The following is a 26,224-nucleotide window of genomic DNA, read 5'->3' as shown; positions in this document are numbered from 1 at the left end:
CCCCAGCGCTAAACAGGAAAATGCGCAGTATTGGCAATACGGCCCCAGAGAGGCAAAATTAAAAAACATTTAAATTAATTACTATATCTCTTTTGCAGGCGGTCATATATACAATATCGGTTTGGTAAGGTTCAGGTGACAGCAGGTGCCAGAGAATAGTGCAATGTACATCAGGCTGAAGCCATTTGTCCCTATTATCATAGCCAGATTGAGTCCTTGACCGCAGTGAAAATACTACAGTGTCTGTTTTTCATGCATGCCAATGTGTCTGCCATGTGCTGACAGTTTTACAATCAAGAAAGGTTTGAGTAGGTTGCCGTATTTATCATTGAAATCATGTCAGTGGATCAATGGAGGAAAATACTTCATGGCTATTATGGAATAAATGAGATCTGTAGGCTCATAAATATGTTAGATGTGCCCAAATTCTATATCACATCATGGAATTTGTACACCGGATTCCTGTGGATAGTAGTGTGCAAACCGGAGTAGCCAGATACTAAAGATGTAATCAAGAATCACAGGTACCAGAGGGGCACACTTGTCCTCAAAATAATCCAATGTGTGCATGTCATAGTAATGCCAATTTTAGGTAAAGCTATCATACACAGTGTTTTATGCAAATTATGTAATTAGAAATGCACATTACATATACAAGACAACACAACACAACACACCTACCTGTGTCAACACTATGTAACATAGATGCGAAGTCAACAAATGCTAACAGTGGGCGATAAAAATAATGATCTTTAACATAATTGAATTTATTGGTAGTGTAAGTATCTAGAGTTTATGTACCATGTCAGACACATATGAAAGAAAACGATGTAAAATGTATATCTAATTATAACAGGTTTACAGTAGTAGACTATAATTTCTTGGTTTGTCCTGCACCACGGCCCATTAGATATTCTTTGGTATTCCTTTTAGGTCTCAAGAGTATTATGTAACATTTTGGTGAAAAAATACACAAAACCAATGCTAAGGTAGAAGACAAAATAGCAAAAATCTCCATGGCCACCATGTACTTGCCCTTAGTACTGAGATAGGCTGGAATAAATGAGATCCAAACGCTGAGGAAGGCGAGCATGCTGAAGGTGATGTATTGAGCCTCGTTGAAGCTGTCAGGCAGTTTCCTAGCCAGGAAGGCCACTATGAAGCTTATGGAGGCCAGAAGCCCAAGGTATCCCAGCATGCACCAGAAAGCGACAGAGGAACCCTCATTGCATTCTGCGATGATAATTCCAGGTTGGGTGTGGGTGTTATATTCAGCAAAAGGGGGATTGAGAAGCAACCAAAAAACACATAGTAGAATCTGACTCAGAGTACTAATACTAATGATCGTATATGACAGGTTAGGTCCAACCCATTTCTTGAAGGCACTGTTGGGTTTTGTGGCATTGAATGCAATTACCACCATGATGGTTTTGGCCAAAATGCAAGCGACACAGAGAGCAAATGTGATTCCAAATGCAGCCTGGCGGAACATGCATTTTTCAGCTGAGGGGTATCCAATGAAAGCCAAACCACAGAGAAAGCACAGGATGAGAGAAAGAAGCAGCAGGTAGCTAAGGTTAGAGTTGCTTGCTTTGACGACCGGCGTGTTTCTGTAATAGACAAAGATTCCAAGGATTAAAGCAGGAATCAGTGATAACAAAATGCTGGTTGCTGTCAGGGTAGCTCCAAAGGCTTCCTTAAATGAGAGAAAGTCTGTGACCTTTGGGATGCATCTTTCACTTTTCTTATTGGGCCACTGATCCCAGGGGCATTTGAAGCATTCATTGGAATCTGAGATATAAAATAATGAAAAGTACATTAGTGCATTGTTCTTGACCAGCCAAATGGACTTGCTGATTTCTCTTACCTGTTTGGTTAGAAATTTCCCCTAGTAAGCACTGGACACACTGGAAACAGCAAATGGGCTTTCCTGGTATGGTAGCCTTTCTAAATCCAGTGGGACAGCTCGGATTGCACACAGACACAGGAACCTGGATAGAAAAGAAATGTCATATTGAGTAAGAGATTACTTTTCAGGTAATATTAGTCATTTTAATTGCAATTAAAATATTCTGCCACTTTAATAGGCTCTGCTCTTAGTGATGGGATGCCATTTAAAGGAAGCACAAAGGGAGAGTTACTATTGGAAACCATCTGTTACTAGGAATGATTTGAAAGAGTTACACTAACTTTCTAATAGCTCAGTTGCTACTAGGCTAACGATTGACTTGGGGATCTTACTTTGGTAATTTTAGACCTGTCAGACGTAGATCGATCTCCCCAAATATTTGTCTTCTCTCCTCTTGTTTTGCTGAATTCGTTTTTTTGTTGGGCTTATGGACTCTCTGCACTTTACAAGTGCTAACCAGTGCTAAAGTGATTGTGCTCTCTCCTTTAGGCATGGTAAAATTGGCTTGCACCCAATTTTCACCTTCAGTTTACTTGTAAGACCCTAATAAAGGGCTACTATGGGTACCACCAGTCTGTAAATTAAATGCAATTATTGATTTTGCAGCACTGATAGTGCTACCTTCTTCAGTAGCCTTTCAAACATGTCCCTGCCTGCAACTGCAGCCTGTGTGTGCAGCTTAAACTGCCATCTCAACCTGGTGAAACAAAATGTTTCAATTCTAACAAAGGAGGGAGAGAGAGAATATTACCTCGAAATGGATTCGTTCTCCCTGGGTTACATTTACAAACAAGAGGAATCCATTAGGTAATGGGTCAACAGTGTCCCTATCAGTATTTTAATTGTAATTCACTTAGGAAACGTATTCCAGTACTGCCATTTCTTATTGCCAAATGACACGACCCAATGCAGGCGCGAACCCTGGTCTCTCAGGGTAGTCTAAAAAAAGTAGCAGTCAATTCATGTACTATATCTGTATTTTTATTGTAATTCCCTCTGAAAATGAATCACAATATTTCCTTTCCTTATTGCCAAAAAAAACTATCGTTTTTTATAACAGACCCAGTGCAGACGCGAACCGGGTTCTTAGGGAAGTTTAGAAATAGTAACAATCAACTTGTGAGCATGCGCGGTCAACAGCAGGACCCTTTGGTATAACGCGCATGCGTGCAGGAATGAAACTTATCATCGCGCATGCGCCTTTCGAAAAGAAACACTGGAAACGAACCCAATTACCGGCGAACCAAATATGGGCCGCCCCGGTCAAAAACCTTACCAATAATCCAATTAAGGGCACAACAGCGAGAGTATATAAAGGGCCCTGTGCAGACGCACTGCCACAATCACCGGAGCCGGCGTAAGGGGCAGCAAAGAGGGATTCTCCTCATAGACCCGTGAGTAATACCATCAAAAACAAAAAACGGAAGAACTTACCACCCCTGAGAAATATGTAAGTACCAGAAAACAAATAGCGGTATTTGTGTAATTTTTTTACAGGTGGGAGCCCGGGTAACCCCTACGTTAAAAACGGTCTCATGGAGTAACAAACTCCTAACTAAACAGTATGTTTTGCCCACTGTGAGCTTCACAGAAATTTCCCCAATATTCACAATACTTAATAAATACCACAGGGTTTTACCAACACCCTAACATTAGAGCGTGTGTTTTGTGTTACATGTGTGTCTGTCTTGTATGTGTCTTTTTTGATTTGCTGAATAAACTTTCACCATAGGCACGTTCCTCATGTGTAGAATGACACTGTCGTGTCTTGATATTTTTCAAACCGCACTACTTTTTGCATGACTTGAGCCACAGGTGAACCGACCCATGTTTTTTTTGAAGGAAGGGATCAACTGAATTTTTTTTTGTCCTTTTCATTCGCAGGTCAGCTAAATAGCGGTTGTTCAGTAGGTACATTGATATACCTTCACCTGTAAATATCACTTTTTTGAAATATTCAAAAGACGAGATTAGAAAAACGTGAGTAAGGTGGGGATTTGTGTACCCCAGTCCTGAAGAAGATGTTTTTACATCGAATTATGTTGACACACACATAGGAGGTGGCACACATACGTTATGCCAATACCTCCTTACATACCTTTTTACCAGTACCAGCCTGGGGGCCAATTAAAGTTTTTTGCTAACCTACGAGCCAGGTGCTTTTTAAACTCCACTCACTATTCTAAACCCCACCACAGCACTCACATAAAAATCCCTCACATACACCACACATAGTCAAAAGAAGTGCTCCCACGCAGTCGTTGGTCGCAGCACGCCGTATCCCGTAGAGGGATACGATGACCCTGATGATGAAGCATGACACCAATGGGCCTGTTGGTGTGTGAGGGGTACCCTAAAACATCTAACGTGTTCCCAACCATGGTAGGGACACTGTTGAACCGAAACAAAATGTTTGCCAGACACAAACATTCCTTTCTAATACATATGTCACCTCAGGGAAGGAACTTAACAGCCCATAGGGAAGGGTGCATTGTATTTAAAAAGTTGGACATTTAATTTTAAGTTTTACATGTCCTAGTAGTGAAAAACCTTAAAATTCATTTTACACTCTTTCAAGGCCTACATTTCCCATAGGATAACATTGGGTTACCTTATTACTTTTATAAGTGATACTCTGTGATTAGAGAGCAGGAAGGAATGTAATGTTTGGTGTCACAATTATATAAGTGCTACATGTTGAAACTTGGCATTTTCTTGTCATAACCATTTGGTGCCTACAGCATGTTTTCTGGGTTGCAAGACCAAGTGTAGCTAGCAGTGGGCTTTTGGGTATTACTCCCAGACAACATCACAATAGAGGGTCTGGATGTTGGCAGGATTGGGCATCACTGTCAGGATAGAGGGTGGAGGTGTCACCTACCTCGCTTGACCTTCAAAAGCACTGGATCAGCTCACACACAAAGGACTTTGCATTAACCCAATGTGCCCATAGACAGACTGGGACCAGGGCAGGGAGGCAAGAAACTCCAGAGACCTCTATAGAGGGAAACTCAAGCAGCTTCTCCTACTTCAAAATAGGCATCAGGCATAAAAAGAGGAAGGACTATTAGATCTAATCTTCAGTACACTCCTGGACCTGTGGATACTAAAGAAGAAGGAAACCCTGATGCCCTGCTGCTTGAGGCCTGTTGTGCTTGTCGAGAAGGAAGACTGGATGGCTCCTTTCATCTCAGTGTAAAGTGACTCCAAGGGTCAGCTGCCTGTCATGTTCTAAGCCACGGGGACATAACAAGCTCTTGAAGCCTCACTGCATCTATCCTACTGACCTGCTGCCTGGTCACTGCAATGGAACCAGCAACTGCCTGAGTTCTGCAGGACTCTGCTGGAGTGAGATATTGATACTCAAGGGGTGCCCTGCAGGTCTTGGATCCCTGGGGTAGCACATGTTGAGATCATCCTTGAAGGAAAGGCAAAGTCCTAAAGTTTTTGGCTCTGTGAAACTGAGAACGGGCCTGTTCGCTCCAAGATTTTTCTTCCTATGCCGCTGGCCAACATGAAGCTCTGTTGAATCCAACTCTTCATGCTACAGCCCCCAGAGCAACGGCCGGCAAAGCGAGATATGTACTTAGTGCTGCAACAGCACCAGCCAGTGGTGACCACCACTGCAAATCTCGAGCAATGACAGTGTGTATTCCCCACAGAATCTCTGCTCTACTGCAGCAACTGACACCTGGGATGCTCTTTGGAATACAGTGATAACCATCTGCAATCCCATACCCAGTCCTCGCCACCTTCTACACCACAAACAGGGCTCTTTTCACTCGTCATTAGAAGGTAACTCTTAAAGCAGGAGTAACCTGGTCCCTGTGCTCCATCAAATTCAGTCTGAACTTTAACCGAGTCTTGCATAACAAAATAACTGCGAGTGGCACTTTGTTCTTTCAGGCACTTTATTTACCTTATTTCTTTAAACTTACAGAGTTTGTTTCTACTGATTGTATTTTTGTCATTTTGGTGTCCTATAATTAATTACATTGTGCTCTATTTTTCTAAATTGTTGTGGAATTTTTCCTTTGTTGTGTTTTCACTTTATTTCTGTTTATGTGCAGCATAACTACTTTAACATTGCCTTTAAGTTAAGTCTGACTGCTTTTGTGCCAAGCTACTAGAGGGTTAAGCACAGGTGAATTTGATGATTATTTTGGTTCGCCCTTACATGAATTGTGGCTGTTGCTTGAAAAGAACGCACACCCCCTTCAACCACAGTCCACTTTCTCACGGTACGGCAAAAGAGACAGATTAATGCTTACCTGGTGGCATGTACCCATGGCGGCCGTATGTTGAAAACCTATGTAATATGGAGCAAATCCAGAAACACTGGCCTCAATTTGCTTCATGCTCTTGGTTTAAATTCCCTCAGGTAATTCGTTTTGGTGATTTTAGAATATGAGTAGCTCTAGACTACATAAACACAGAGTTAGTGATAAAATCAACGCAATTATAGCTCAGAGTTTGGTTACCCGAGCAAATATAGTCAGAGGTGTTTAGTATAGCTGGATTATTTTTTCTGAATTTTTTCTTTTGTAATGTAGACCTAATGTGCATACGAAAGTGCTTAAAATAAGTATCCTTAAACAATGTGAAAAGCATACAGAAGTCTACACATTCCGTCAAATGATTAAAAGATATTCGAGTGATGGATTATTGTAAAGGTGATAGGTAGCCTTACTATTGTGGAAGAGGTGTGGCTCAGTGGACAGGGCGACTGACTCTGGATGCTGGGGATCATGGCAGCAGGGGTCTGCCCAGCACCATGTGATTCTGGGTAATACCTTGCTTAATCTTCCCGACGGCCCCCAGCGCCTTGACACCTTTAGAAAATTGTTCGCACTTTACAAATACTGGACATTTACATTTATTATAAGTGCATTATATCCTAAAGCACTTGTAATAAGGCAATGGGATATCTGGCAGATTTGTGATGGAGAAACCTGTCGGTCAAACTCTAAACCAGACCCCAGGTTTTATGTTGTTACATGAACAAAATAGCTGACCATCCTGCAACAATATTTTTGCGCAGTGTCTCGTCGCCAGAATAGGTAGTAAATGCTTGCTGCGAGAGGGACATTATCATGCATATAACGTACTACAAACCTGGTGAAACCTATTCTGACACTTTGCAACAAGCCGGTTTTCTTGCCTCCTTCACTATGAAGAGCATACATTATCTGGACAATCCGTACTTGGTGAAAGCTTTCGTTCAGAAACAATGTACAGCAGCGCCTGTTTTTTTCTGTCAGGAGGTTAAACATCCCTTAACATTTCTTATTCCTATTATATTTGTATCAGGTGGGGTGCTTCTGCTTCCTGAGCTCCCTCTTTACATATTTATTTTCCGTTGTCCTGCTTTCAATGTACCATTTGGGTTTATGTTTCTTAATCCACACAGCTCTTGTTAAACACTGTGCTTTAACAGCGAAAATACAGGCATTGCAACATTTAACCAAAATTCGAACTACCAGTGGCAGCAAATTTACATCAGCATCATTCGACCACATCTAATCCAGGATGCTGTTTCCGTTAAAGCATCATCAATATGGTATGATACCAGAAGCACACCTACAAATAGACAAATTAATGTCAATGTATTTTACTTGTTTGCATGAATTGTTCAAGGAAATGGAGGTGCTTCACGCGCATACGCATGTCAATCACCTTGCCTGAAAGCCACTGTGGCAAAATAAAAATAAAATAAAAACATCCCAGACTCTAATCTGGTAAAATAGGGGTCGACTCTCACAGCCACTTGGGCATTTAATTGTCACTGACAGTTACAATTCTGTGAAAAGCAAGTGGTGAAATAGGACACTTGCTTTCCAAGGAGGGTGGACAGCTAACACAAGATCACATGCAGGTCATTACTAACCTTTCACAGCCCAAGACACAAAAGGAAGTACGTGCCTTTATTGGCCTCACTTCTTACTGTAGGCAATGGATTTCCCAGTATGCATATCCAGCCAACCACTCATACAGTTAACTACACAGGAGGCAGCCACTCTGACTGTACTCCCTAGGACACATGAACTCACCTTGGCATTTGAGGAATTAATAAGAGCATTATATCACGCGCCATATTTTTATTTATTTTTACATTTGACTGTAGCGAGACTGACAGGATATGAACTGACATTATTTCAGCCACACATAGAGATCAGACGTTGTAACATTCTGAATCCTGCAACACTTTTGCCCTCAAGTACAGTAAATGCACCACCACATGACTGTGTGGAAGTAATGAATATAGTGACAAGACCAAAACAAGACCTGACAGATATTGTACTCCCAGACCCTGACCTGACGCTCTATGTAGATGGATCATGCATGAGAACGAGTGCAGGAGAGTTAGTAGCAGCGTATGCCGTGACCACAGAAATCATAGAGACACAGGAAATAGACACACTGTCTGCACAAGCAGCAGAGCTCATTGCTCTGACACAAGCCTGCATAAGAGCTAAGCACTTGAAAGTAAACATTTATACTGACTCACAATATGCCTATTGACCTCCCATGGGACCAAGATTCAGCACGGCCAGCTTATTCAGGCCCTGTTAGAAGCCATACATTTACCTACAGCCATTTCTATCCTGAAGTGCAAAGCTCACACCAAAGTTACAGACACCATTTCCCAGAGTAATGACCTGGCAGACCGAACAGCTAAACTTACAGCACAGACACCAACAGACACGACAAAGACAGAGGTACCGTTACTGACAAAAAGTATGACAGTCAGGGATCCCACTCAAGATGTACTCGACATACAGACACATGCCACAACAGATGAGATAAAGAATTGGACTGAACAAGGAGGGGTCTAGACTAACCAAGGTTGGATGACTAAGGAAAAAGTACATGGTCTCTTTCAGATTCTATGGTACAAATAATCATAAGCACGACACATAGCCCCGCACACTTGGGAGAGAAGGCAATGATAGACAGCTTACAGAATATCTGGTTTAACAAGCACCTGCGTGCCGCAGCGAAACAGAAAGTGCGAACATGCATGATCTGTGAACATGTATGATCTGTTGCCAGTTCAATCCAGGTAAAGGCATTCCGGTGGAACAAGGCGGATTTCATCCTCCTGACCACCCTTTTGAAGTTCTCCAGATGGATTACATCCAAATGGACAGATGTAGAGGTTACAAATATGTCTTAGTAGTTGTGTGTGCACTATCTAGATGGACAGAAGCATATCCAGTTCCAGGTTATACTGCTGTGACAACAGCCAGGCAATTGGTCCGCGAGTTCTTCCCCAGATATTGCCCCGTGTCATCTATTCAGATAACGGGCAGCCATTTTCTTCTGAATTAATGAAACAAGTGTCTCTTCTGGTAGGATATACTTGGAAATTCCATTGTGTAAGACACCCAGAACCAGCAGGCCTTGTAGAAAGACATAATCAGACAATTAAGACAAAAATTGCTAAGATCTGTGCAGAAAAAGGCGTGGATTGGATGGTGGCCTTGCCGGTTGCCCTCTTTTACATGCGAATGGTAGCTCATTCCAGAACAGGCCTATCTCCTTATGAAGTAGTTTTCGGTAGACCGCCAAATATGTGGGGTACACCTATGCTTAAGTAAATGCTGACAGATTACCTGGCTTCCTTGATTTCTGCACTACTCTCTTATTGTTCACAGGTTGCTGCCGCCTTCCCTGACAACACCCAGGTCAAGGAACATGCCATAAGCACCAGAAGATTCTATACTTGTGTCCGGAATTTTGATTGTTCAAGCCCCCTTGAGCCACGTTGGAAGACGCCGAAACCACGAGGACCGGAGTGAAAGTGGAAGGACGTAAAGGCCGAACTCACCTTCATCACTACAAAAGATACTTCGGACTATTTGGAACTTTGGAACTTTTGCAAAAAAAAAAAAACTATAGACAATACAGACTTTGCGCCGCCTTTTGCTAGAAAAGACTCCCCAACAAGAGTATAAATCCAAATTAAGATCTAGTAAGTCAGACGTAGTTTAATTGTCTAAGTCCACTCGGTGGTGAATCGGTTAGGCTAGATTTCTGACATGTATAAGATCACATACGAGAATAGTAAGAAGAGAGATAAGAAAGGAGAGTACTGCAAGATATTACGCAGTAGATGTATAGTTACCTTGATCATTTTTTTTATTCTGTGCATTGTTATAATTGGTATCAGTTTATTGCTACATGTTTTCTTTCCCGTTTCCTCACATATACATTCTTCCAGTAATAGCACCGCAGAGCATACATTTAGTGAACTGCCACCTCATGAATTGTCATATCGACTAGCACTACGTAACAATACTTTCATTCGTATGTTACACCATTCTCACCAGACCAGCAATGCAACTGATTGCTGGGTATGTGGCCAACTGCCTCCTTATCAAGAGACAAAGGGAGTCTTGCCCTTCTACCCATTACCGTTCTCACACAATGGTTCGTGTGGAGCATGGTTTGCCTTAATGACCTCAATAGATAGAAAGTACATAGCTTATCCAGGTGGCTGGATATATGGAAACCTGAATAAAGTAATGAATGAAGCATGCTTTCCAGACAAAGACGGATTCCCCCAAAGAAAGGGAACCGATTTAGAGAATGAAGAGTACACACAGGGAAATGCATCCGTTAATTTTATAATGTTAAATGTTCAGCCCAAGCAAAACACAGGTCCACCGTTTATTTCAGTCCTGCCAGCTAAAGGTGATTTATGTGTTAGTAAGAAAGGCTCAGTACTTATGGGACACAGCGAGTGTAACACTGTAGTGGAGTTTAATGATAAAGGACTTTCTTCTTTCAAAACATCACGCCATACCTATTTCATTTGCGGTCAGACAGCCTATGTACATCTGCCCTTAGACTGGGGTGGGACTTGTTATATAGCATTCTTATTGCCACCCGTTTTTCTAGCCCCATCAAATTATCATAGAGATCCACGACTAGAACATGTTAGACAAAAGAGAGAGACAGATTCCGCAGGGATCGATCAGACTGAAACAACTTGGGAGCAATATACAGATTTCAACAAAGGATTCTTTTTCTTCATAGGTCCCGTCCAAAACAGTAAAGTGATACGCAGGTTAACAAGGACTCTGGAAACAGTTGTAAATATAACTGCATCTGCCCTGGCGAACTTGACCCAGGAACAGTCTGCTATTAGACTTGTCGTTCTTCAAAACCGCCTCGTTCTAGACGTCATCTTGGCGGATAGGGGCGGAGCTTGTAGAGTCATCCGATCTAGTTGTTGCATTTTCATCCCAGATAATGCACCATCTGTGTACGAAGCAATAACAAGGCTCCACAAAATTGCTCATGCCATACATCAAGACCCAGGCACATGGACTTGGTCCAGTTGGTTCTGGGGTATAATATCAGCTTGGGGATGGAAGGTCATGTCCTTCCTAGGAATGGCCCTACTTATGGTATTTGGTTGCTGTCTCTGTCTGCAGTGTGGCCCGGCCATTTGCGGCCTGTGTGCTACTGCCTGTATTCCACATCCACTTAAACAAAGGATAAAAGATGAACAAATGATTCTGTATGATCAACTATACGGTCTCATGAATATAGATGTATCCTGAAGGGTTAAGTAGGGGACAAGGAGGGAATGTGGAAAATGAAATTTTGCCTGACCAAGATGCCCCCTACGTATACCCTATGTTACATGTGTGTGCATGTCATCCATGCATATTTCCTTGTAGTGGCCTGAATCACTAGGCCTCTGCATTCATGTCCTGCATTAGAAATGCCAGTCATCAAAGTCTCCCAAACGTTAAGGTAGCATAAGGCCCATGTATTTGCATTTCATGACTCCTGACACACTGAAAGCCGCAAGAAGCCCAGCAAGAGGCCTGCCAAGACAGTATTATGAATAACAGTTATCTGTTGCTTTACAGAATCACATTACAGTCTGGTGAAGAAGGTACACAGAACCCATCTGCATAGATAGGGCCCAGCCATTCTGTCTCTGTTTAAGTGGATTACAGTACTTGCACCCATAGAAAGCTCATGCAATGAACGAATAATCAGATAATACATCCCCTGACTCTAGATATCAGTTGTACTAGATGTGCTGGTCGCCTTGACACAAGAGATCTCTCTACTAGGTTGAAAGTCAGCTTCCTCCCAGTTACACGTCAATTGCACGTCATGCTCAAAGTTGCACAATTAGGGCATAGTTCCAGCTAGCTATCCAAACTCCTCCTCTAAGTACCCACCCACCTATGACACCTACCTATCACCTTCCTATGACTCATCAAAGTGTACACCCACATGTTCTTATCTCTTTCTTTCTCTGCTCTGCCTCGAGCGTTCCTTCCTATGTCCTATGTACAAGATAAAATGTATATAACCTATGTTCAGCAAATAATTGTTAGAAGACTCTTCCTGAACCTCTGGGTGATGGAACATATTCTCCCTTTGACTCGAGTTATTGGAATAAAGCCCATTTTAACTTGGACACCACGGATCGTGTCTCTCATTTGATGCATGATACTTTGTTAATGCCTAGAAATTCTGCCAGGGTAATATTTTATTTACCACAATCTAACAATGGCTGCCAAGTTGCTCTGGATGCCAAAAGGATCGAAAATGTACACGTCTCTGGACAGGGCATGCACACAGAGAGGCAGGCAACAGTCAGATGTGCCCTCTTGGGGCACACAGGAGAACCACCACACTGACAGAGTCACCAGGAACATGGGCGTCCGCAAGGGGGGCAAGGAGGGGCGCTTGCCCCCCCCCTGGAGCGCCTCTCCTTGCCCCCCCTGCGCAAGCCCATCTGTACCAATGCATCCAGGAGTGAGGCCTGACGCTGGGGCTTTTAAGCATGGCAGGGAACAGAGCTGTTCCCCTGCAAAAGGCCTCAGCTCCCTGATGGGGCGCCTCACACTCCTCTGAGCACAAGAGTAGCCCCACCCCGCCCATTATCATTCTGTGTGGGGCTGATTGCCCCATACAGAATGACAATGGGTCAGTCTGGGCTGGCACAGCATGTGGTGGCCTCATCCAGCCTCGGTCCAGGGCAGGGCATTCTGTCCCATGAAAGTGCAAAAACGCCCATGCTGCTCCTAGGTGAGAATCCACTTAGCCAAAGGAAGGCGGTGAAAGAAGTTGAAAGGAAAGGATTATAGTTTTAGTACAGCAACCATGATTGCTGCTTTTTTATTTTATTCAACTAACAACCATTGACAAAGCCAATAGTTCTGGCCTGTTGTAGGTGTAACGTTACTTTTTCTAAGTGTAACGTTACTTGTATTATATATCTGGATGCAATGACAGAAGCAACAAAAATACCAGTCAGGCGGCACATTATATTAAGCACAGAATTTTAGCTTATGTGTTTTAAGGCACGCATTTTGTTACATCAAACACACTTTTGAAGAGACCCCCCTAGTTTTCTCATCCCACTTAAAGCTCTGGAAACAACACCATGTCACAGTCGCTCCACGTCAAGGCCCTGCGCATTATGCATGACTCATGCCTTCCACTTTTTCAGATTGCCTATGTGCAGGGGCATAGTGAACCCTGCTCCACCCCACCCCTTACTTTAGGAACTACAGCGAGGGTGGAGTCCTTGATGGGTCTCATAATGAATGTGAAAAGGTGAGTGAGTAAGTAAGTTAAGGGATGAGTGGATGGATGGATGGCTGGATAGATGAGTGAAATGATGGATGGATGGATGAGTGAAAGGGTGGATGACGGGCGAGTGAATGGGTGGATGGATGAGTGAAATGATGGATGGATTGATGAATTGATAAGTGAAAGGGTGGATTAATAAATTGATAAGTGAAAGGGTGAATGGATGGACGAATGAGTGAAAGGGTGGATGTAAGGCTGGATGAGTGAGTGAGTGAAAGGGCGGGTAGATGGACAAAAGGATGGATAGATGAGTGAAGGAGTGAAAGGGTGGATGGATGAGAGAAAGGATAGATGAATGATAGGTTCAATGGATGGATTCATGAGTGGATGAGTAGATGGATGGGTGGGTGGATGGAAGGATGGATGGCTAAGTGAAAGGGGAATTGAAAGAGGAAGGGGGATGGGTAAATGGATGACTGAACAGGTGAATGGCTGGATGGATGAGTTAATGGATGGATGTGTGGAAGAGTGGATGGATGAGTGTACAGATGGATGGAAGGAAACGTGATGGATAGGTTTGTAAATGGATGAATATGGACATGGATCGGCACACAGATGGAAGGACAGAATGAATGGTGAAAGACTGAATGATGGATGAAAGTATGATTACACATTGTAAGCCCCATTATCTTAAGCAACATTTCCTATATATTGACTTTATGAGTGATTGGCTCTATATAATATGTGTGTGTTGTAACGCACTGCAAAACTCTGCCCCACATATTTGGGATGAGTAGCACTATACAAGAAATTAAATACACATGAGAGAGGGTCTATGTGAAGATGAGGGGCACCATTGGAGGGTGGTATCAAGGCCAGACTGGCCGGAACGGGCATCAGGCGTTTTCTCTGGGAGCTGGAAAGGTGGGGGCGGTTTTGTTACCATAAAAAGACCTGCACATTTGTTTAAAGCTGCACGTATACTGACAAACCATGAAGTGCACAATTGTCTCAACCTAATATAAACTTATTTTCACTTGTACTTTAGTGGTTGTCTATTTACTTACTTATATACTATTGCGCAACCTTCTCTGATGTGTCTTTAAACCTTACCTTTTGTCCTGAATTTTGACCTCCTGTCTTGAATTTTTGTCCTGAATTTTGACCCTTTGTCCTGAATTTTTACACTCACTCTCCTGAATTTGCACCCATGCCAGTTGGTTACTCTAGGCATCACGGTGACCCCTCCAGGTGCCGGTGGTTTAGGGGGGGGAGGCGGTGATCCTTGGCGTTCAGATGGAGGGGGCTACCAATGACAGAGGTGACAAGTGCTGGCGCCCTGCAACCCACTCATCACCACCACATGAAGGAAGAAAATAACCCGATCAGCTCGTCGACCCAACTTCCTGAAAAAAACTTTCAGACACCATGGAAAGGCAGCAGCATTTGCTGTCTGCGAGTATGTCAAATTAGATTTGTACAATAAACCTATTTGTAAAGGAAACTGCATTAAATGTCTGCCCCATCACAGTCACCACTCAGTGTCTTCAATCCCTTGTTCACCCCTCTTTTTAACCTCACGTCAACTCCTCTCCCTCAAATTCCGGGAGGGGGGGGCTAATTCATCCAGCCAAAGCCATGTGCAGAGTGGAGATGCAGGGGCTCTAAGTAGGGGTGAAAACACAACAAAGCCTCATTACCAAGTAAATGGTCTTTTAAAGACCTGTGTGAAGTACTCGGGTGCAGCTGTGTGTGTGTGGTGTGCGGGGAAGCTGTCTCAGCCGGGCGCACACAATCTTATAACATTCACACCCCTCAGAATGACAAATCACCACTTCTAGCTGCCTGGTCATGGCGTGGGAGTGGGAAGATGTGCACAGCAAGAGGAAAGGGATGGTGACGCTTTTCTTTTGTATAGGAATTTCTGCTGGCATCATAGTCCAGGGTTTGCTGTCTGTGCACTTGTATAGGTGTGTATCCATACAAGTGCACAGACAGCAAACCATGGGCTATGACGCCAGCAGGAATGACTTTACAAAGGAAAAGCGTCACCTGCACTGCCATCCCTTTCACTCTGCTGTCTGTGCACTTGTATGGAATACACATACATGGCACTGCTCACCAGATAAATGGTGAACAGGGCCATGGATCTGTCTCTTTTTGCATCCAAGGGCACTGATGAAGAAGCAGAGGAGGCCCAGACATGGAGAATCCAGGAGACATTTGACCAACACCTATCTAGAAAGTGAGACCTTCGGTAGGGGCTGGATGCCAGGACGACAGTGCTGCTGATCAGCCCAACTCCACCGAATAGTATCAGAAGAGCAGGCAGCAGTTTTTAAGTAAGTTCCAGTAACTTTAATGCATTCTGCAGCATCACCAGCATTACCTACTGGCTGCATATCTAGGTTACAGTGTTTTAGACTTACATGCATGCAAACCTCAAGGAGGACAGTCCCCTCTGAATATGCGAATGTAGTGTAAGCTTGTAGGGGTAGATTTACAAGCCCCTTGGGCCACTTTTGCGACACTTTTCCCATGTTAATAGTGACGCAAAAGTGGCGCAGGGGCTTGTAAATCTGCCCCATAGCGTTCAGCTTTTGACATGCCAGTGGGGTAATTTAAGGGTTTAGGGTGGGTATGGGTTTTGGGGTGGCAGGGATAATTTTAGGGTTCAAGGTGGGTATGAGTTTTATGGTGCCAGGGGTAATTTGAGGGTTCAGGGCGAATATGGGGTTTGGGGTGCTAGGGGAAATGTTAGGGTTCAGGGTGGATATGGGTTTTGGGGTGCCAGGGGTAATGTTAGGGTTCAGGGCGGGTATGAGTTTTGGGGGGGCATGGGTAATTTTAGGGTTCAGGGTGGGTATGGGTTTTGTGGTACCAGGGGGTAATTTTAGGGTTCAGGGTGGGTATGGGTTTTGAGGTACCAGGGGGGCAATTTTAGGGGTCAGTGCGGGTATGGGTTATGGGTTTTGGGGTGCCAGGGGGCTAATTTCAGGGATTAGGGAACGTATGAGTTTTAAGGGGCCAGGGTGTAATATTAGGGTTCATATGTGTGCTCTAATTGTTGTCCAGTTTCAAATGCAGAATTCACCACTTTTTTTTCTCAGCTTGGCCTGAGCATTACCCGATCCTGATTGTCTGCCATTTTAGCCCCGCCCCTATTGATTAACATTAGCCACGCCCCTTCATTTGCCAGGTTAGCGCCCCCCCCTGGAAAAATTTCTGCGGATGCCCATGACCAGGAATCAACGGAGCAGAGGATAATGGCGGCATGGGAGCAGTGAGCACTGTTCATCAGTAGAACAGGGGGTGTTGTGCAGCTGGGATTGGAAGCAGTGACACGTTCAGAGCAAGGGCGAAGGGTGCACGAAGGGGTGAATTAGGGGAGCACAGGGTAATAGACAGCACCGGGTGCTGGTGGCAGTCCTGGGTTTTTAGCCTGCAGCATTATGCATATCAGGCTTTTTATGTCTGTCCTTAAACCACAAGGCTCAAAGATTCAACATTCTGTTATCTAAAAGGTTAGAACTAGATGACGGTGTCACACATGACGTGAGTCACTTGGCAGAAATGCACAAGGATTTGGTGAAAAATAGAATAACAGTGAAATAAAAAGATAATGATATAAAATGCGACATACTTTTACATGTTTTGCCGATTAATGATGTTCCTGCTTTTACATTGCCCTGCTTTCAGACCAAAACCCTGCGTTTTAAGTCACAAACTCACATGTTTCCATTCACTAAGCTCCTTTCGTAAGGTGATTGCAACTTGTGAATCAGGAACAGGAGGACTTCAACTCGTTTATATAGTAAGCTAATCAATATGCATAGTGCATTACGCTACTGGCTGGGGTAATTAGCATTCAGGATTACTGTGTTTACTTTTCCTTGCAAAACAGAGGGCATGGTGCAATCAGACAATGTAATAAGCATAGCCCTAAAGCAGCTAAATGACACTTCAGGTTGGGCTCATATGAATGAGGATAACCCAGAAAATCACATATTGGTCTTCTAAATGGATCCTGTCAAAGCAAACCTTTACAACAGTGCTAAACAAACCACTTAAAGAGCAGGAAATAGAGCATTAGTCAATGTCCATTCCTTCTATTCCTAAAGTATTACCCAGACAGCTCAAACAAATGAAAAGCCAATAAATCTACAAATGACACCGAAAGCCCTTATTCTTACTATGACCCCGATAAGGTTTGGTATTTTAGTTCTATGACAGAAAGTCTCATATCCAGAGTCGCAACACCAATTTTATGCAGCCAGCAGAGCCACAATTATGCACAAAGAGAAGATTTAGTCAGGCAAAAATCCTTGACATGTTTCAGTAGCATTGAAAACTGCTTTAGAACATTTTAGAACAATTGTAATAGGCACATGTACATCTATCTAATATATACATTCGGCATGTTCGAAGAAATATGGTGTGGCCCTTCTTTCTGCATGGTCACCTTAGATTTGTCAACCTTTGCTGGACCCTACTTATGCTGGTGTTAGTAATATGTGCACTTTACTATTGCGAAACAGTTGTAAAGTGCCTCTGCTTGCCATCTAAAGTAAGTGCTGCAAGGTGGACTAGTGGCCCTATATAACTTCTTCGTAAGTCAATTATACATGGTGCTTAAAGTAATTCAATGTATTGAAAATTAAATATCATGTGTGGGCTACAGTGTGTATTTATACCACCCACATATATATCACAGAAGCACTCAATGCTCTGGCTGGGTTACAATTTATTTTGACAGCAGTTAATCAAGGCATGGAATAATATATTTGCCATGCTGGAAACTCCAGTATTATATAGTCATAGATCATCTCTAAACTGTGCCTTGTTAGTCCACAGGCCTAGGAGCTAATATATTAAACTATAGCACACTATATATTGGGGTTAGAGTGCCCTCACATTAAAAAATAAAATCCAAAATCAACTTCACTGTGTAGGCCTTGGTGTACTTTTCCCTATGTAAACTTAGATGAGATTAAATTCTTAATTATCCATCTCTGGTTAGAAAGCACTAGAAAGCTTGGTTTGTAAAATCTGTTTTAACGGTGGAAACATACTTGCTGATTTAAGCAGAAGAATCACTTCATAAAAATATACTTTAGGTTGCCTTAATCAGATTAGGCTTAAAACCAGTTCAACCACTCATTTTACCTCAAACGCTGGAATACTCATTCCTGTATGGGAGAATTAACAACCCTGGCTCAGCGGCGAATGTACTTATAATTCTGAATTTGTAGCTAAGATTAGTTATCTGGGAGTAGATGAATAGTTGGCAGAACAATGATCAGCCTGAGCACTACCCCTTTTGGCTCAGAGATGCCAAGGAAGACCTCATATTCTTTCCCAGGACCCTCCAAGATAGCCAGGCTCTGGTTGCAATAGGGGAGTGGCTTTTGAGATGAAGACTGGCTTGCGTGGCAGCATATTGGTTTAGCCATCTTGAAACTGGGACTCCTGGGTAATTTCACAAAAGGAAAAGAGTAATTGCTGCAAAGGGGAATTGAGAGATAATAGGATTAGGTGATATAATCTTTCCAATCACTTACTAGTGAACAAGATACATTTATCACTTCCACCACCATTTTCTCAGAACAGTTCTGTGCCTTGTCTTATTCCAACAGGGTAAAAAGGCCCTACGGAAGAAGATTCCTGGTTTCTGCTGGAAGAAGAAGACTTGCACACGGCCTAAAGGACTAACTCCTGCTGGACACATGGATTGGAATTGCTCTCCGAGGATCAAGTGGTTGGGCTCCTGTTTTCCAGCTTCAGGGACACAAAAAGCAAAGAGTGGACCATGCAAAAGACCTGGCTGGAGAAAGACCCTGTGCCTAGAAGGAGTTGGGGGCTGCAGGACTGCCCAGGAGGAGCTTTTACAGAACTTTTTTCCACCTGTGGAGGACCAGAATAAGGGGCTAGATGTACAACTGTACTTTTGGCTGCAAACTGGAAATCGGCCTGTTTGCGACTGCAAAAAAGGTTGGTAGTATGTAGAAACAATATTCTGCGAGAAGTGATTCGCAAAATAGTGTTTGCTAGTTGGTATTAGGAAGGGATGTGCCAAGGGCGTCCGTTCCTAATAGTGAGTCAGAATGGTATGTGCCATTGTTTTGCGACCATATTTGCGATCGCAAAACACTTGCAGTTTAAAACCTACTTGAAGTAGGTGGTAAGCCACTCGCGAATGGGAAGGGGTCCCCAGAGAACCCCTTCCCATTTGTGAATTCATGCGAAAAATTATTTTTACTTAAAAAAATATTTTTACTTAAAAAAATAAAACAGAACCATTTCATTTTTCTTTTTTAAATGTATCCCATTTTCCTTTACGGAAAATGGGCTGCAGTTAAAAAAAGCCTGCTTTAGTGAAGAAGCAGTCACATACATGGTCTGCTGACTCCATCAGGCCATCTTCCCTGCGAGTGCTGGCCATTCACAATGGGTCGCAAATTGCAACTTGCCTCATTGATTTTGATGATGCAAGCCATTAGGAATCGCAACACTGTCTGGAATGGTCGCACACCTGGCCCAATTTGCTGAGGCATGCCGACAAGGGGGGCACCCAAGGCGAGAAAGAAAACAAATAAACTAATTATTTCAGTCCACTCTGATGTTTTTGCCTTGCTGAAAACTTGTTCAGCCTCACCTTACAGCAAAGATAAGTGGACTTGTGGAGCACTACCCTGCTGAGGCTTGCAGCCATACCTCACTGGAGGAATTTGACTTAAGAAAATGTGATTACGCCTGCAGGTAAAACCTTGGACTGGGGAGAGGTGGTAAATCTATCCACCTGACAAAGCACTCTCAAAATCCCAGATTGTCCCACTCTGAGCTTTTGACGCCAAAACCAATGGGTTCAGTGGGAGCACTGTGACAACATATTCGACTTTGAGGGACCCTCACCAGCCATAACCTTGAACCTTGCCTGGCTCTAAGAGTCTGACATCCATTGTTATTGATTTGATCATTTTAATTGTGTTGTGTTATTTACTTTAAAATTGCCGGTGATGCCTGAACTTAGCACACAGTTCTAAGTTAATTACCTGCTACTTATGAGATAGCTACCAGTGTCTCAGCAGAGATTCTCTCAGAACTCAGTTTTTACCCAACCAGAGCTGGTTTATTAATGTGCTAGAGATGCCCCTCCCAAAACCAAGTTAAAACACCCATTTCTGACAACTGCTATTGAATATTTATTAAGGCATGCATATGGATTTGACCTTGCCCTGACTGGTAACGGCTTGCTCTATGTAGTATGATAAACAAATGCATATGGGAAAGCACATTAAAAAACATAAGTCTTAATTGGCGGCCATAATACTAACCTAGACAGATTCTTGGCCATATCCAATACCTATTGAGGGTTCTCCTTTTAAATTTTCTACTTTTCTTATAATCATTCCTCATTCATGCGTGGCAGTGGATCAAAGTAGCCATCTTGTTAATGACGTGACAGTGGAGCTCTTAACCCCAGCTGACATCATCAAAGAAGCAACATTCAAGAACACCTATAGTTGCTGATGGCTTTGATGCATGACTGATCAAAGTGAACCGTTTTTTTATTTTCTCTGCACTGAATGTCCCCTTTAAGATGTTCAGAAGAAATGTTTCAAACCTCTTCCTTACAGGTGTTAACCTCCTACCTGTTCCTTTCCAGTGATCCATTGTACAGCACTGGCATTGATGTTCAGGATTTTCCCATTAGGTGCATTAGAGTCATAGCTGCCCACCTTCACATGCTTGATGGTGCCCGCTGGACCCCGCTGCCAGTTTACAATGTCATACCGTGCTGGGGGGTTGCCATATTCATCAAAAAATGCCTTATTGTTTTCTTTCTGCAAGCGCACCTTCTTGATATAGTGAAGAAGCTGGAGGTAGAGGCAAGTTAGAAGACATTTAGTAAGCAACATGCATTACTTTTGTTGTTCTAGTATTGTTTAGGGTTGCACTTTTCAATCACACTTCTTTTCTTTCTGCTGTTGTGATTGTATGTCACAGATGCAGCATTTAAGGTCAATCATGCATAACATTTTCATTGTAACCATCTTGGGGCATGTTTCTTACAATATGTTGCATTAAGCATACATATTTCGATTGGCAATTGGACTCTTTCAATTTCAAATTTACTGAAAATGTAACCTGATGTCATGCTTTGAATCATGCTTGAGTGACATTCAGGCCATATTTTTCATGTAGTTGCATCGCTTTTGCACCATGCAACGGGGTGTATGAGCCACACAACTACTAAATGCAATTTATCAAGCCAAACATGCCGACCTTGCATGGCCCAGAGTGGCTTGATAAATCCTTAATAACACAATGCAGTGCAAATTTCTGCACTGCTTTACGGGGAGGCATTCCATGGGTGCTGCATGGGTGTTCTCTCGCAACACCCAGGGATTTTGGTGCATTCCTAGATATTGAAAAAAAAAACTAAGGAGCGCCATGCCACATGAAATTATTTAAAGAGCAAGCATGTAATGATATCCACAGTCCAGGATCAACTGTCAAAGAAACCTCATTAGGTTGTTAAGAAAGCCCTCACTCACCAACCTAGTTGGTGACATGCTTCATCATCGGGCCACAATAGGAGTGGCCGAATGCCACCCTAGTGTGCTGCAACGCCAGATTACTGCGGAGCTGTTTTTTTTTGATGTGTGAAATGTGAAATTAGTGATTTAAAAATGTCCCAATTGTGTCGAAAAAGGTTTATTCGTTTTACCAATCAGACATATATAAAAACAGAGGTTTAGGATAAAGGACCAAAATTAAAAGTCCAGATTTATCCTTTTTGTGAGGTCAACATGTTTCAGCCTATGTGAAGGTAGTTATACAGGCATTCGTCAGGACCAGTGAAATAAGGTATAGTGATGGACCCCGGTGGTATGAACGCGCTAAGGCCCACCCTAACCTGGGGTCACTAGTGTTAAAAAAGAGATTATCTTTTGTAAAAAACACTGTAACAAGATTCTGTCACAATGGAGTGGAACGGAGTTTATTCTGTAAAACAAAGACATTAACATTGACGAACAAAAGACAGGACAGAAAGAAAAACAAAAAGATTAAGTATATCCATATCCGTTGTCGATGAATAAATAAAACATGCTTCAGTGCTCAGACGATGTGTTTATAGCCATAACAAATACACGAGTGAGAGAGTAAGTGAACTCGTGCACATACAGGATTATCATTAACCCCGTGGAGTTTGCAGGGATTAAGATCCCTACACAAGCCTTCTAACGTGGCTATATTAAAAAATACAGGCAAAATGGTGTTAATATGCCCATCTAATGTTAATAGCTAACACGTGTCACGAAAAGTAGAGAAAACGGTCAGTCAAGCTGCCATAGTGCTATTGGGCAAAATGGCTAATCGACAGAGGCAACACCATCCTTACAGAAAGTGCTAACATTAAGAGCACCATGGGTCTCAGGAGGGGGGTGGTAACGAAAGTGGCACACCCTGCAAATATAAGAAAGTAACAATATGAGTAAAAAGGGGAATAAATTCTGAACCGAAATACTCATTTCAAAAGCACCGCGCTCACGCCCTTGATGCTAGGCACCCGCTTGGTACCTGTGTGATTCCTCGTTAGGCCAGACCCCGAAGAACAACATGCTTTGCGGTGGTTAGGGTAAATAAAGGCGAGAAGGGAGAGAGACGCCACCGCCAAGAAGCACGTAGTGGGCGTGGCATGGGCGTGGAGAGCGTCATCACACGTCCCTAACAGAGGATAGGCAGATGGAGCTACCAATCGCGGGTCAGGAAAAATCCTTGTGAAGCGTTTCACTAATCAGAGTTAGTGGAACAATCCGAGTTACCAGTTGTCAAGGCAATACTGCTCAACAGAGCGAGTCTCGTAGTTATGGCAACCCCAACCAGTGTGCATAGAAGGCGGCCATACATACAGATAAAGTTGCAAAGTTAAAAAAGAAAATTCAAGTTAAAAACTAGAGCTAAAGAGAAAAGAAATGACAACCAAAACACTATAGGCAATCCCGCAGCGCCATTGAAGGGGGCCGCCAAGTGTTGCAGTCTCCGTAGTTACGGAACAAAAAATTAACATTAGATGAACATCATAAGCAATACTACGCTGATGTATAGAAGCGCGCAGGGGCAATGGGTGCCTAGGGATGGCTGAAACTGAGTGAGATTAACTGTGAGTGCAAGCGAGTGAATGAATGAATGTATGCAAGTGAGTGAGAATAAATAACTGTGACTGAGGATGAATGAGTCTGAGTGAGTGAATGTATATGAGAATACCTTACTAAAGGTAATTCTTGACTTATAGAGGCATCTATTGCAAAATGCTGACGCTGACATATTTGATGCAATTACTACGAAGAGAGGCACCCATCAAACTAGAGGGATACTGAAGGAAATTCCTGGCATGGGTCAACAGTGGAAAAGTGATTGTACTGGCACATTACAAGTAATTCTTTATATAATAGCTGGACAACCTTGGCACATGGGAAGGCGGGAACCATGGTAAAATGTTAGCCATGACAAACTAGAGGTAATATCTTGACATAATAGTCAGCCATGATACATGGACGGCACTAATAAAATCATTCTGTAACTGGCATTTTGTATGTAATTTCGGCCCAAGGAGGCACGCATGGCATATGGAGCCACCCAAAACACAATGCTAGCACTAGATACAATCGCCAAGGACCGCACACCGCTAGCCCCTCCTCCGGATCTCCCCTAGGGACTCTGGTACATGGAGTTCTTGAGTGGTTCACCCCAGTGGGTGCAAGTAGGTACTTGTTGAACTGATGATCTCTAGACCCGATACATGTCCCGGGTTTTTGGATATCGCCTGAGACATGACTCGGGTTTCGGGATAACTTCCCTCATCAGTAGAGAAAATAGTTAGGGGTGGAAGAGAAGGCCGCCAAGCAACCGTCAAAGGCCTTAATGCCCGAACCGGCATGCAGGTGCGTCGTCCAGGAGCCCGTCGACTCAAAGCTCAAGGGAGCCAATTTGTAGATACAATCGCCATGGACCGCACACCGCTAGCCCCTCCTCCAGATCGCCCCTAGGGACTCTGGTACATGGAGTTCTTGAGTGGTTCACCCCAGTGGGTGCAAGTAGGTACTTGTTGAACTGATGATCTCTAGACCCGATACATGTCCTAGAGATGATCGCAATACAAGTATTTACTTGCACCGATTGAGGTGAAATACTTTGAAACTTTGAACTTTGAACTGTTCTTGAAAATACTCGAACTGCACAGACCATGATGCAGTGGGGCGATACGGCGGAGAGGTTAGCAGTGTGCTCCCAGATTCGAATTCCCTTTTGATGGCTCCCGGTAGCCATTTAAGCTGACGAGCTTCCTGGAGACGCACCTGCGTGCCGGAGGGGCAACGAGGCCCGTGACGGGTGTTTGGCGGCCTGCTCTGCAACCCCTGAATGATCTCTACTGATGAGGGAATCAATCCCGAAACACGAGCTAGGCTCGTGTCTAGAGATGATCGCAATACAAGTATTTACTTGCACCGATTGAGGTGAAATACTTTGAAACTTTGAACTTTGAACTTTGAACTGTTCTTGAAAATACTTGAACTGCACAGACCATGATGCAGTGGGGCGATACGGCGGAGAGGTTAGCAGTGTGCTCCCAGATTCGAATTCCCTTTTGATGGCTCCCGGTAGCCATTTAAGCTGACGAGCTTCCTGGAGACGCACCGGCGTGCCGGAGGGGCAACGAGGCCCGTGACGGGTGTTTGGCGGCCTGCTCTGCAACCCCTGAATGATCTCTACTGATGAGGGAATCAATCCCGAAACACGAGCTAGGCTCGTGTCTAGAGCTGATCGCAATACAAGTATTTACTTGCACCGATTGAGGTGAAATACTTTGAAACTTTGAACTTTGAACTGTTCTTGAAAATACTCAAACTGCACAGACCATGATGCAGTGGGGCGATACGGCGGAGAGGTTAGCAGTGTGCTCCCAGATTCGAATTTCCTTTTGATGGCTCCCGGTAGCCATTTGAGCTGACGAGCTTCCTGGAGACGCACCTGCGTGCCGGAGGGGCAACGAGGCCCGTGACGGGTGTTTGGCGGCCTGCTCTGCAACCCCTGAATGATCTCTACTGATGAGGGAATCCATCCCGAAACACGGGCTAGGCTCGTGTCTAGAGATGATAGTAAAACAAGTATTTACTTGCACCGATTGAGGTGAAATACTTTGAAACTTTGAACTTTGTACTGTTCTTGAAAATACTCGAACTGCACAGACCATGATGCAGTGGGGCGATATGGCGGAGAGGTTAGCAGTGTGCTCCCAGATTCGAATTCCACAATGCTAGCACTGGCACAATGGAGATCATTTTTGACATTTGGACCACCCATAGCACATATTGAACAAGTGGGATCAACTCCTGGAAAGCATGAGGTTTTCACTGGTTTGGAATATAATGAAGCAACATAAATATTTAATGAGTGCCCTTTTAGAGCCTGTAACTTATTAGCTCATTTATTTGAACATTGTGCTTAAAATGCACTATCTGGTCCCATTCTTTTGACATTTTCTGAGGGGACGAACCCCCCTGGACTCTCCGTAGCAGAGGTCAGGTCCGCTTGTTTCGCTTGCTCGCTACAATTCATGTCTAGTGCTTACTTCACCGCCTTCAAAGATGACCAGCCGCCACACTCACGAACAGAAGTATACCATTTTGATGAGCAATGTAAACTTTCTGCAGCTTCCACTGGAGCTTGGATACTACA

The 26,224-nt window shown here is 43.5% G+C and overlaps 1 protein-coding gene across 1 annotated transcript in view; it reads right to left on the bottom strand.

Annotated features, from left to right (window-relative positions):
* Positions 1–871: 871 nt before the first annotated feature.
* Positions 872–26,224, bottom strand: part of LOC144797871 (extracellular calcium-sensing receptor-like) — a 49,179-nt gene continuing 23,826 nt past the window's right edge. Inside the window, exons 4-7 of the mRNA XM_078668674.1 lie at positions 21,126–21,357; positions 14,594–14,601; positions 1,868–1,991; positions 872–1,791 (exon numbers count right to left, since the gene is read on the bottom strand). Of these exons, the coding sequence (XP_078524800.1) occupies positions 872–1,791; positions 1,868–1,991; positions 14,594–14,601; positions 21,126–21,357 (1,284 nt within the window). The remainder of the gene's footprint in view (positions 1,792–1,867; positions 1,992–14,593; positions 14,602–21,125; positions 21,358–26,224) is intronic.

This window comes from Lissotriton helveticus, chromosome 12, assembly GCF_964261635.1.
Source record: "Lissotriton helveticus chromosome 12, aLisHel1.1, whole genome shotgun sequence".
Classification (NCBI taxonomy): Eukaryota; Metazoa; Chordata; class Amphibia; order Caudata; family Salamandridae; genus Lissotriton; species Lissotriton helveticus.
This window is presented reverse-complemented; position numbering and strand designations above follow the sequence as displayed.